Source organism: Nuphar pumila, chromosome 15 (assembly GCF_984573655.1).
Source record: "Nuphar pumila chromosome 15, dmNupPumi1.hap1.1, whole genome shotgun sequence".
NCBI classification, from domain to species: domain Eukaryota; kingdom Viridiplantae; phylum Streptophyta; class Magnoliopsida; order Nymphaeales; family Nymphaeaceae; genus Nuphar; species Nuphar pumila.
Genome location: NC_143263.1, coordinates 84,933,620 through 84,946,963, shown reverse-complemented (window position 1 = coordinate 84,946,963; position 13,344 = coordinate 84,933,620). Strand labels below are relative to the sequence as shown.

General features: G+C 37.5%; 1 protein-coding gene across 2 annotated transcripts in view; it reads right to left on the bottom strand.

The window, feature by feature from the left end:
• Window positions 1–260: 260 nt before the first annotated feature.
• LOC149815833 (uncharacterized) overlaps window positions 261–13,344 on the bottom strand; it is an 81,898-nt gene continuing 68,814 nt past the window's right edge. Inside the window, exons 8-9 of one of the 2 annotated variants that reach the window (XM_089990107.1) lie at window positions 1,186–1,233; window positions 261–1,054 (exon numbers count right to left, since the gene is read on the bottom strand). In XM_089990107.1, the coding sequence (XP_089846233.1) occupies window positions 1,048–1,054; window positions 1,186–1,233 (55 nt within the window). In that variant the 3' untranslated portion in view covers window positions 261–1,047. Of the gene's footprint in view, window positions 1,234–13,344 lie in introns of both variants that reach the window. The other variant, XM_089990106.1, reaches the window with a different exon arrangement.

Genomic DNA, 13,344 nt, shown 5'->3' with positions numbered 1-13,344 from the left:
CTTCTGGTTGGGCTGCATGATGTTTGTATGCACATCCTACCCTTCCCTCTATGTGTGTGTGGTCTTTTATCTTCCAAACTACATTAACTCACTCGAATTTTTTTATTTCAAATGTTCATATTAATTCAAATCACTCAGATTTTTTGTGTGATGTTTCCATCACAGATTCACATATACGAGAGACAACTGGCTCTTATATGAGAGAGATCAGCTGATAGTATTGTCATGGGTCGGGCCAACAGGATCCTACCCCAAACCTGATAGTCAGTTCTGATAGTATTGCTGAACCATCAATTCTGTTGAAGCCTGAGTTGGCTAGTTCAAAAAACAGTACATCAAATATCAAAATTGTAGCATCCCGCCCTAACCAATTAATAATTAGATATTAGCCTTCTCCCCTTCAATTATAGACATGGTCCATGTGCCACAGTAAACATATGCATATGGAAGGATCAAGACATCGATCTTTCACTGATATACAAAAACCAACAAAAAAAAACAATTGAACTCTATTTTGGCCACCCTTGGCAGTACTTTCCAACCACGTGAATGTTCCTATAAACATCAATTTTTGGCCACCTTTGGAACATTTCAACTCTAATTTGGGCAGTGGCAACACCTCGGTACATTTGTACATTGTCATTCTTCTCTGGTCATCACAGGAAGAGTATAACTATAACTAAATTCTGCTACAGCTGCAATGAAACAGGGAAACCCTGTTACTGATCTTGAAATGCAACTCGTGAGTTGCAGCACTCTATCCAAATAAACCATTATAATCAAGATAGCTAAATGATGGCATATCCTCAATCCGATATACATCCTCCAACAAAAACTCCCTCTCCAGCTCAGCAAGAGTGGACTTCAAAACATTTGTGTTCAAATCATAATTAGTTCTCAGCATCAAGCCAACCTCTCTCTCTCTCTCTCTTTCACACACACACACAAACACATATTACATTGAAATCCATGTATGATACATTCTTTGTCAGCCATTGTGCATCCATAACCACAAAAGCAATGCAGTAAAGCAAATCAAATGCCCGTTCATCCTCTGAAAACATACAGCAGGAATATGTCCAAGTGAGTAGGATATCTGCCACCTTTCCAATTTCTGATAGCATGCTATATTGGGGGTATGTAATGGAAACAGAAATTAATGATAAAATGAGCTTGACAAGTGACCTTAAAGCATTTGCATGAAGACTGCATTGATCAATGTCCTTAGCTTTGCTGCAAACACATGAAAAAACTTAAAGACCATATTAAAATTTTGCTATCTATCAAAATTCTATTTGGCAGTGAAACAAGAGCATATATATAGAGGTTATCTACATGTAGCTTGCAGTCATACATAGTAATGCAAATCCACTATTATAGTAATGTTTATAGGAATTTTCCTCTTCTCAGCAGACTTATGTAAACTTCAATTTGTGATCAGTTCAGTCCAGATACAGAAATAACTATTAAATTGAAATATATGTTAGTAGATGTATCTTGACCAGGATCAAAACTTGCCTATAGGGAATGGACATAAAGGCAACCTTTAGGAATTCAACAACAAAATATCTTGTAGACCAAAGATAAGTCAATCAGCACTTAGGAATATGTTGGTTTATGAATACATGAATGGGTAACAAATTCAATGAGTAATAAAATTAAAAGAACACTTAAAAACCATCAAAGGGAAAAAATGATAAGGCACACATAATTATGCAAGATGAAAACTGAAAAAGCAGAAAGCAAATGTTTCAATACAAATGCAATCCTACAAATATAAATTCTTCAATACAATTGCAATCCAACAAATAGTTTTCCCTCCTTTTTTCAGGCTGGGGACTGGCATTGGTCGACATGCCAATGGCGGAGTTAAAAACTTTTTCTTTTTTAATTTTATAGCCGTTCATAATAAGATATGCTATGAGAAGTGATCAACTAATACAAATGCAATCCTACAAATACAAATGCTTCAATGTTGCAAGATGTGTATGGAGTAAATTCACTAATGAGAAGCATTGTACAAGAAGCAAATACAAATTGTCTCCTATATTGACTCAATCATGCAGATATGTGTTCTAAGGTTGTGAAAAAAATATCATAGTGATTCAAGTATGTATATCGTTGTCAAATAAATGTCTTCTATATCACAATCATGCTTATATGTGTTCTAATGTTGTCATAGACATAATGATTTGACATTGATCCATATCAAATAGAGTTTCTATAAATACATATATCTAATATAACAAGATAAAAAATACGATGATAAGTGCAAGACAAATAGAGATCTTACAACATTTCTTTGACTTTGGTATTTTTTTACTCGTCATCTCCGCCCTCTCACATATAGACTATCTACTTTCCTTCCAACAACTCCACTCTTGACTTAAGGGATTCCAACATATGTGCATGTTGGTTCCCCGTGTCAGAAGTAGTGGATGAAATGTAACTACTACTTTCTCCAGTACCATCCACTGACTTAATAAATTTGCATTTTGGGCAGCACCCATTTTTGCACCATAGTCCACACCCATAAAACTGTACATCCTGGTGTGGTCCTTTTTTGTCGTATTCAAACGTGATCATGCACCACAGTAGCAAAAAACTACTCTTTTTTGTTCTATTTTGCTTCAAATACTATATAGTATCTGCAATCTTTATAAAAAGGAGCTTAACAAGATACAACAAAATTAACAAGATAGCTCCATAGTCAGTTCATCAATAAGCCAAGGAAGATAGATCCATAAAAGTTATTACATGTTCATAAAAAAACAAACCATAAGATAAACAAATTAAAAAACAGACAAAATAGGAAAGACACCTCAAGCAATTCCCTTGTCACGAGCAATCTCATGTGCAATTGCTTCTCGAATATTATGCATCTCTAATTCCTCCATTGGGGACACATCCACTTGGACCTCCCCTGTACCCTGGTCTAGATCCTCATCAATGTCAGGTACAACCTTATCGTTCTCATACTGGTTGAACCACAAGACTCCTGAGTCAGTCTGTCTAATGAAATTATGGATTGTCATAGTTGCAATGACAATTTGCACATGCTTGCGATATGGGAAAGAAGCCATTTGTTGTAGAATTGGAAAACAGTTCTTCCACACCCCAAATGTGTGTTCTATGATATTCTGCAAGGATGAATGAAGGTGATTCTAAACCTCTTTTTTTGTGCTTGGGGTCTGTCTCCAATAATCCTGGAGATGATATATAACCCCTTTTTATGGTGCTAAAAATTTGAGCTTGTTGGCATACCCAAAGTCAACAACATAATATTTTCCTACAAAATACTAGTTATATATTATAATTGCATGCATAATATATGACAAATCAGGTATATTTATATACTTATAAGACAAAACTTCTTACTAGGATAGGGCTTAGAAAATCTATATTTTTGAGTATTGTCTGCATTATGCAGAACCCGAGAATCATTCACCATCCCTTCCCACCCAGCTTATGCAAATGTAAAATTCATGTTAAAATCACATGTTGCAAGAACATTTTGGGTGCATATCTCTTTTCGTCCTATATATGGAACCTACTTATACACTAGTATAATGACATGCACGTGTATATCGTTCAATGCTCCAACACAATTCTAAAATATGCAAAATATACACAAATAAACCACACGTGTTAAATCAAATCATGGTGAGACAATCACATATAAACTATAAAATCAGAATGAGAAATTACCTAAAAATACAACATATATTTCATTGACCTAGAAATATAACTAGGTGTCTCCTCGAATGTTGTTGGGATGATCATATTCCTAGCCAAAGTCATCATTGCATTCAACACATTAGTAAAGTGATTACTAATGATTTTCCCTGAATGACTCAATATGTACTGCACCATTTTGTTAATCTCATTGTGAGCTATAGTAACGAGGAATATAAACACTTATTCCTCCACCCCCACTTCTTTGCTATCATACAAGTCATTGTCTCTAAAATAACTGCATAGTCTCTTGAAGACATGCTTTCTCATGCGAATGGTATCATAAGCAAGTCTCCAGTGGCCCCCGAGTATATGATGCATGTGATGGATACTACAAACAAACGAGATGTGTACATGATCTTTTATCATATAATTCAAAAAATATGATATGATACATCTCATTGATGAAAGTACTAATAAATCTTCAAACTTTTCATCATCTGATGTTTCCTCATATGAATCCATAATCACCTACTACAATTAATACCATAAGTCCATTCACATGAGAGAAAAATGCATACTCATATAATAAGATTATTACACATCCACAAAGCATATAGAAGTCATATATCAATGTTCTTGCAACCACAGAGCTAAACATACACAAACCACTCCATAATAAACATACACAAACCATAATATAATATGATAGAAGAGACCATAAAGGTATCAAAGCGATTACACGCCCATAGATCAATGATCGTGAAGAGTCACAAATCAAAGTATCAAAGTATAAAAATGTCAAAGTTATAATAAAAACAAACTATAAAAGTATCAAAGTTATTACAAGCCCATGAATCAATGTGTCAACAATTGTCATATGCATCTTTCAACCATACAAGCCTACTTTCATCACTCTGAAGTGCCAGGAATACATCAACTTTTTCTTTGTTACTAAGAAGTCTATAGCCAAATACGTTAAGAGCATTGTGTCTCTCCAAACCCTTCATCCTCTCTAGAAGCTTGATTGCTTGACCTATAAAGTTGAACTTTGTATTACTTCATCTATTATTGATCGCCTTATACATTTTGTCAAACCTCTCAATCAGCTGATTTGCACTAGACTTTCTCCTACGACGTGTGCAGTTCTCAACATCATCTAAATTTGATACATCTATGGATTTCCTACGACGTTGTGTAGGTAGCACACTATTGGTAGGAGTAGTAGCGTCGACAACGTCCTCCTCTTTGAGCTCATCTAATCTTATGCTTGCACGAGTGTTGTTGTAATATCGCGTATTTTCACAGTTAAATTTGAGATTTTCGAAAATTTGGCTAAGTATGGGAGAAAAATCGTTTGAACCTCGATATTAGACAGATGCTTCTGAGTCTGGGCTTGACCTAGGTATCATCAACTAGGTCTAAACGAGCCACTTAAAATGTGAAAAAGAGTTTAATTTTTTACTTTTAAATTCAAGAGAAATTCAAGTTATTTTTAGGTGAAATTCAGAATTTGATATTTGTATAATATGTCGTTGGATGCGTCTCAAAATTCTGATCTCAATGATATTTTATTTTCCTTGATTCGGGCTACGATTGAGCCAAAAATCACATTTTTCTAAAAATTGAGCAGTTTATTGGGTCGGATCCGGATTTGGATTGGATTGGATTGGACTAGATCTGATGGATTTGATCCAAATTAATATGAATTTGGACTCTATCTAAGACCCATATTAATCTGGATTTGATCCAGCCCAAGACCCATTTGGATTTTTGAGATGAATTTGGATATTGGATCCAGATCCAAATCCAAATCCATGCCCAACGATTTTTTTCAACTTTAAATTCATCAAAAACCTTTAAATTGGGGTTTATTAATGTTAAGAAGCCTCCTAAGTAAATTTGATAATTTTTGGAAGCTTCTGAAAATTTATTTAATATTTAATATTAAATAAATAAATAAATAATTAACTTGATGTAATTCCGAAAATTTATTTTGAGGTTTGTTTGGGACTCTTATTAGAGCCCTTAAACACGCCTAAAAACATGTAAGAAGGTTTGAGAAGCATGGAGTTTCAAATAAAATAAAACTTTAAAAAAGTCAAACTTAAAAGTTTCGAAATTTTCGGAAAACTCTAAGAGAGAAGAGAGTTTCAGCTGGGGCTGCACTCTCTTCTCCAGCCCATCTAGAGCTCTATAAATAGATCAAAAAAAAAGAAGAGAGAGAGAAGAAAAGAAAAAGGGGAAAGAGAGGAAGAGAGAGAAAAAGAGAAAGAGGGAAAAGAAGAGGAAGAAGAAGAGGGTTTCTTCTCCAATCACCTGACGTTTCTACCATCGATTCATATTTCTTTTTCGATCTACGGTTATGGTACGGGTCTTTCTTTTGTCTCGGATGAGAAAAAGAGCCTAAATAAGCTTTAGGCAATGTTTTTATAGAAAACCATGGATTCTATTTTGATTTTCATAGTTTAATCCATGAGAATCGATGTAGGAAGGCTTAGATCATGTGGTATTTATTTTTCTATGATTTTTTGCATGTTTTTATGTTTTTCCAAATATATATATATATATATATATATATATATATATATATATATAGAGAGAGAGAGAGAGAGAGAGAGAGAAATATATATGGAGAAGCATATATACATATGCATATATATGTTTTTGCTTTGTATGGACACTTTGGACAGGTCTGAACAGTTTTGTACCATGCTTTTAGCGGGCATATCTGGACATATCTGGCCACCATGATGATGGGCAGATCTGGCAAGATTTGAGCCCCTGTCCATGTTGTCCATGCTGTCCATTCTGTCCATTCTTGATAAATCTGTCCCCTGAACAAGTGTATATATATAGACAAGTGGACACATGGCTGTGATTCTTAAAATTGAACCAGATCTATGGAAATAAAATTGTGCATATTCAGTAAAAATAAGAAAATTGGATTTTTGGGTGATTTTTGGTCTAGGACAGGACGGACAACTGTCCAATCTCAGCCTGAACAGTCGGTTGGGACAGTGTTGTCCAGTCCCAGACCACTGTCCAGATTTGGGCTGGACATCTGTTGAAGTGGAAAAAATTAAAATACACACATACGCTCACACACACACACACACAATATATATATATATATATATATATATAATACACTAGAATTACCTTCATTACGTGGAAAATCCTCACCAATCCAGGGTAAGTCACTAAATTTTCTTTAAGGAGTCTAAACATGGTGGGTTGTCCAAGGAGTAATAAACATGAGATTAATAAAAGTGTATAACTCTTTAGGTTTCTACTTTTCACACACATTGACCATGCTATCAAGGATCTCCATCCTGCTACTGGACCACATAAGCGTATGAAGATTATTTGGGTAATCAAGCTTTTTTTCTTTCGTTGTGACAGTGTGCCAGTAGTCGGCTGGGGTGGCACACTGTCACAACGAAAGAAAAAAAGAAAAAAGAAAAAAAGCTTGATTACCCAAATAACCTTCATACGCTTATGTGGTCCAGTAGCAGGATGGAGATCCTTGATAGCATGGTCAATGTGTGTGAAAAGTAGAAACCTAAAGAGTTATACACTTTTATTAATCTCATGTTTATTACTCCTTGGACAACCCACCATGTTTAGACTCCTTAAAGAAAATTTAGTGACTTACCCTGGATTGGTGAGGATTTTCCACGTAATGAAGGTAATTCTAGTGTATACTGTTGCTCACATGGGTAAGGAAAATCACTTATAGCACATGAACCTACATCCAGGTTTGTATTGAAATGACAATCTGTGTTAGTTTAGAGGTGCACATGGGGTAGTGTCCTGCATGTGAAGTGTCCTATGTTTGGATTTTACAGTTCATCCCAATCGTATAACTGGCTGACACAAACACAGACAAATGATTGTAACCGACCTTTATTTAGAAAAACGACCCCACGAATGTGGGACAAAAACCATACCTAACAAGAAATGTGAAGCATAAATAAAGGTCTTCCCAGTCATACCATCAGCCAACCTTACCGCATGAGTGAAAAGATCAAGTCCCTCTCTCTTCAACCATCTGAGGTTTTTGTCTACTGAACTGAAACCATATGCACATGCAAGTGGCTGTGTTGCTGCATCTACGACTGAATCAGTGTCAGTTTCTGTTGCGGACTCATTTGACCAAGTCTAGGAGCCATCTTGCCTTCCCAAGAATCCAGTTGTTATGAGAAAGTGAAGTGTAACGCCCCAAAATTTTTAACCTTAATTATAGTTCAAATATTGAAATTTTGAGACCAATTTTTAAGTAAATCAGATCTTATAATGCGGAAACGATTTTTAAAAACGGTTAAGACTTTGGACGAGATTACACTAAAGATAACAATCAAATCAAAATGTACGGAATATACACATTTCAAACCACGTACAATATAAGACTGAAATATGAAGAGTTTTAATTTAATTTCAAATTAGAGTATGAAAACAATACTTCAGTGTCTACATGATCAAGTACTTAAAATGAAAAGATCATGAATACCAAGATCGCAAGGTAAGAGTGGACCCTCGAGGATGTGTCTTGACTAGCCCTTCGCTCCAACTACTCATCATACCTTACTTACATTACCTGTCTCCCATAAAACGGGGTCAGACTCGCTAAAGTCTGGTAAATCAACCCAAAACTCAAACTTAAAGAAAACATATCAAGCATTTAAAGGTAAAGATATATTATTCATCTATCGTCAAGTGATAGACAAAGGAACAACGTCCTATGAGTAATTCATTTCAAGCATTCGAACATAAAACATTTAAAAGCATTTCATCACTTAATATTCTATTCAACACCTTAACTCACGTAATAAAGCATAATCTATATGCATTCAAGTCATACAAGTCATCGCATATATATATATAAAAGACATTCAGATCATTGCATCATTTTCATATGCATTCATAATTCTTATAAACAATAAGTCAAATCGCATTTGACCATTCCAACGTGAAACACGAGCACATACCTTATAAGTAATTTAGTTAGATATTCATGATACACATCAATCATGATACATATGTGTGATATATTTACTAAGACAATCATAATGCAATCATTTGCAATGAAACTATGTAGACATGATGTATCATTCACCTAATAAGTCAAAACTAGTCATTTGTAGGCATGATGTGTCATTCACCTATACGCTTACATAAGCGTCACAATCATAACCTCATATCAAGATCTAAAATCAACAAGGATCTGATTATCATATCTGAGTTCAATATATAATCATGCTATAATAGAAAAGCCAAATCTATAGATTCATAATTGACTATCTCAATCAACTCAAAAGATTATCACAATTCATCATAACATTTCATTTATTTATAATAAAGATTTACAAAATACACGTCGGATCACTTAGTCTGGGAAATGTACAACCTCACAAGGAGTTATCGCCCTAGACGGATGGTCTGCCTGGTCTTGGACAATGCACTTCCTCACAGGAATATACCGTCTTCACGGGCTACCCGCTCTTGAACAATGCACTTTCTCACAGAGACTTACCGCTCTAACCAGATTACCTGATCTGGTCATGCACACCCTCAGCGATAATCCTTTGAGAACAATTTCTCAATGGGTACCATATCCAGTGAAAACTATTATGATACATGCATCAATACAATTAACCACTCTTAGAGTCGATAGCTATCAACACGGGCATAAGCATGTATACAATCAAAGCATCACATCATACATCACTTCATATGGCATTAAAATTATAAAATCACACATTTAACCAATAAGGCTTCATAAACCAAAGTTCATTATTGAACTTAAACATTTATCGCATGCATTCATAATTTCATTTAACGTGGCATTTAAATCATATCATATATAAGCATATTATCCTACACATCATATCGCCACAAAGAACATTGCACTTCGTAAATTGAACATCGAAGGATGCGTAAACAAAACATGAGTTTTATGCATGCATACATGAAGATGCACATTCCATAATACGAAGCAACTAAACCTCAACATAGATAACTCCTACGTAGTTCGAGATTTGCACACACACTAAAGGTCATATGCATTTTTCAGCACATGAATCGATATATCACCTTAGATATAATTGTGTAAGGGTTGGTCAAAATCTCATTAACCATCCTACCGTACATCATACGCATATATTTTTCAAGCAAAAAAGATATACAAGTTCAAAACAATTTATTCCATTCACATGCTTTCTTCTATACAAGAACAAATGAGTCATATAACAAGACAATATATATAACATTCACAGTATGCATCGAACACGACTTATACATATTCATATTAGTTATATGTGCACCATGTATCAAATTCATACAAACACACAAAGCAACATAGCATGCACAAACCAAAGTAATGATGACACACATTGCATACATATTATACATTCATAAGTGCACAGACATTCAAACCCACACAATGGTGTACCTGCAACAAACACACTCCATATTCCGCTAACTACAATCATGACAAGCATGATCCCCGAACTACAATCACAAGAGTCCTAGATATCTACAACTAAGTGAAGTGTGTGAGCATAACTTGTATTTGCAATTCATTTAGATATTCAGTGCAACATCATGCTTACACAATTAGTGCCTAAACATGCTCTTTATAAGTTCAGTTAAGGTATCTTACCTTAATAATGTGAAGAACAATGCATCGAAACTCAAAAGACCGAGGAGTTTTGAAGTTCACAAAGACCGCTACCCAAACAATACAACGAACCCTTCATGTGCAATCGCAAATGCCAAAAACTCAAAAAATGTCAATTATAACAAGATTAGCCAAAAATAATAAATTACCTTATAAATCATTAACAAGAGCCAAATAACACACAAATACACTCCAATAATTTACAAATTCCATAAAAATTATATATAAATATAATACATATATAGTGATTTATAGCCCAAAATAGTTTTGTAAATGAAAATGATACCCTGATTGGCTTGAATGAACAAATGAATATGTAATAAATAAATAAATAAAATTCAAAGCTAGAAACACATTTCTAATTTGAAGATAAAAAAATGAGTTCTTTATTTATTAATAATCCTTAAAAATTATGGGTTTTACATGATGTCTGGTAGTCCCTTTCCCTAACTCCAATGACTGGGGACGCCGAATCTTTTGCCCGTGGGGTGGTTGTTAACAACCTGTCCATTAGAGTTTTGTATTGATCCATCATCTCCCTTAACAAAAACACAAGGGTGAATGAGTGCGTTAAGGGTAAATTAACTGACGACTCATTCTATATGCTATGGTCTTTTGACCAAATGAGCATCTTACCTGTGAAGGCGATCCCATTTTTATGTGTTTATAACATTGTGCATTTAGCACTGTTTGAGGTCGCACGACCGTCTCATCCGATCATCGCAGTACTAGCATGTAGTGCATGACTACAAGTACTCTAGGATGAAAGGGGTATAGTTCCTCAATAGGAGCCTCAACAAAAGTGTTTCACAAAGATGTAATGTTTCTCAAACTTTACTTTTGACATTCTTTATCTTTCAAAACAACCAACAACTTGTGTCAACATTTGGCATGAGATTTTCTAGAATCTCATCTGCTATCGTGGTATCTACATGCCTCGCATGGCTCGATACCGGTCTCGATAGACGGGATACAGGTTTCTCAACAGAACCCCCGCTAAGAAGTTTATTCAAGCCCCAATTCGGGGTTACCCGAGATATATCGAATAGACGAGCAGAGCCAGCCAATCACATCCTTCAAAATACTTCGATTTGGATAGTCTTTGATGTTTTTGTGCAGCTCCCTAAATTCTCAAGTCTACTTTGCAAGACTGCTTACTCGAAGAGTTAGGATCCTTGCGAGGTATCTCTCTCCTTAGACGAGGATGTATCGTTAAGCACCCGACTCAACTCTTGTCACAAGAGGGAGAGCGGTAAATGCCCCTTGCATCCTCTACGAGGATGCCCTTATAGCACATGCAATGAGCGAAAACCTGAGCGTCCTCTGTAATGGCAAGCCAATAACGAAACATTTGCAAAAGCAAGAGCCTAGGCGCAAAGCACGACGACAAAGTAAAGACATGACAGAAAGTAAAGGACAAGGATCGCAAAAACGCGTCTTTGAGTTAAATGTGTACTCGTATAAATATATATGCATATATATTTATTTATTTGTCCTTTTTAGTTAATTGAACTCAATTCAATTGTCCAAGTCCTCTGTGCAATCTTTCCCTACCTTGGAGAGTTGCGAGCTTGTTGGCATCTGCAGGTATAAGCGATTAACAGGTCGGGTCGCGGGACGCGAGCGGGATCCATCGTATGAGCTGCAAAAGCAAGACGTCAACTTGCAATCTCAATCAGAAAGGTAGAGACGACAGAGGCGTTGTCGTTGTCCTGACGTGAAAGAAGTAGAGACAGGGGCATCGTGCCCCTGCGAACCTGCTGAACGCGAAAGAAGCAAGGTTATGGGCCGCGAGCCCCTGCTGACCTGCTATCAGCAAACAACGGGGAGGCAAGGGGCTGCACCCCTGCCTAATGAAGGCAACGAGGGAGGCAGGGGCTTCGCCCTGCCTGTCGGAAGAGCAAAGAAGCAGAGGCCAAGCCCCTACCCGTTAGCACAAAGAAGGAGGCAAGAGGCTTCGCCCCTGCCTGACGCCAGAGAAGAGGGAGCAGAGAGGGGGCTCAACCCCTCCCCTGAACAACGGGGGTGCAGGGAGGGGCTCGACCCCTCCCCTGCCGAAAAAAGGGGAGCAGGGAGGGGCTTGACCCCCTCCCCTACCGTAACAGGGAGCAAGGAGGGGCTCGACCCCTCCCCTGCTGTTCGAGGTACCTAGGAACAGGGAGGAGGCTCGACCCTCCCTGTGGAAAATGGAAACAAAGGCAAGGAGCGTAGCCCCCTGCCTGTCAAAGGAGTAGCAGATCGAGAGCGAGGTAGGGGAAGGCACGGTAGGGCCACTGGCCTCCTACCAGCCTTCCGGCGAACGCAGAGAAAGAGGGAGAGAGAAGAAAAATAGAAGAAGAAAGAGGAAAAGGGCGCGTACTTGGAGGTCGCCGGAAGGAGGGTCGCCGGCGTGCGTGTGTCGTCGGAGGCTGCTGCTCGGCAAAAGCAAGGAGAGTGGGAGAGGCGGTGGGTTGTCGGGGAGTCTCCGACGAGAGAGAGAGACGAGAGAGCGAGAGGGGAAATGGGGGTTTCTCTTTGAAACCCCTCCCCTGCCTCGCTGTCTTTAGAAGGCGCGAGGGAGGCAGTGCCTCCGTTGGGTCCGGGTTCGGATCCGACCCGAATCCAAGTTTTTTTTTTGGGTTTTACATTTACGGACGAGATGGGCATTCGACTGCCGTTGGACTTTCAGATACCTTTGGTAGCAACTTGGTTTTCGGTATATGCTCGGATGGGTGGGCGTACTCCTTCACATATTCGAATGAATCGTCAGGCTACGCCAGAAGCGTCGGAAAGCGATGATCCTCTAGAGTTCCAGGTTGAGTGTGTTTTCTGTGGTGATTTGGGGCACACCCTAGATTCTTGTCTCCTCAAGGCGGAGCACGATAAGGCTTTTGCGGCTCAGGATTCTGCGGAGACTGCTATCCCATACCTGAATATGCTGGATTTACCTCTAGCGGTCCTAGAGCAGCCACTGCCCTCAGTGGTCCCCGTATCCCCAATACATGTTG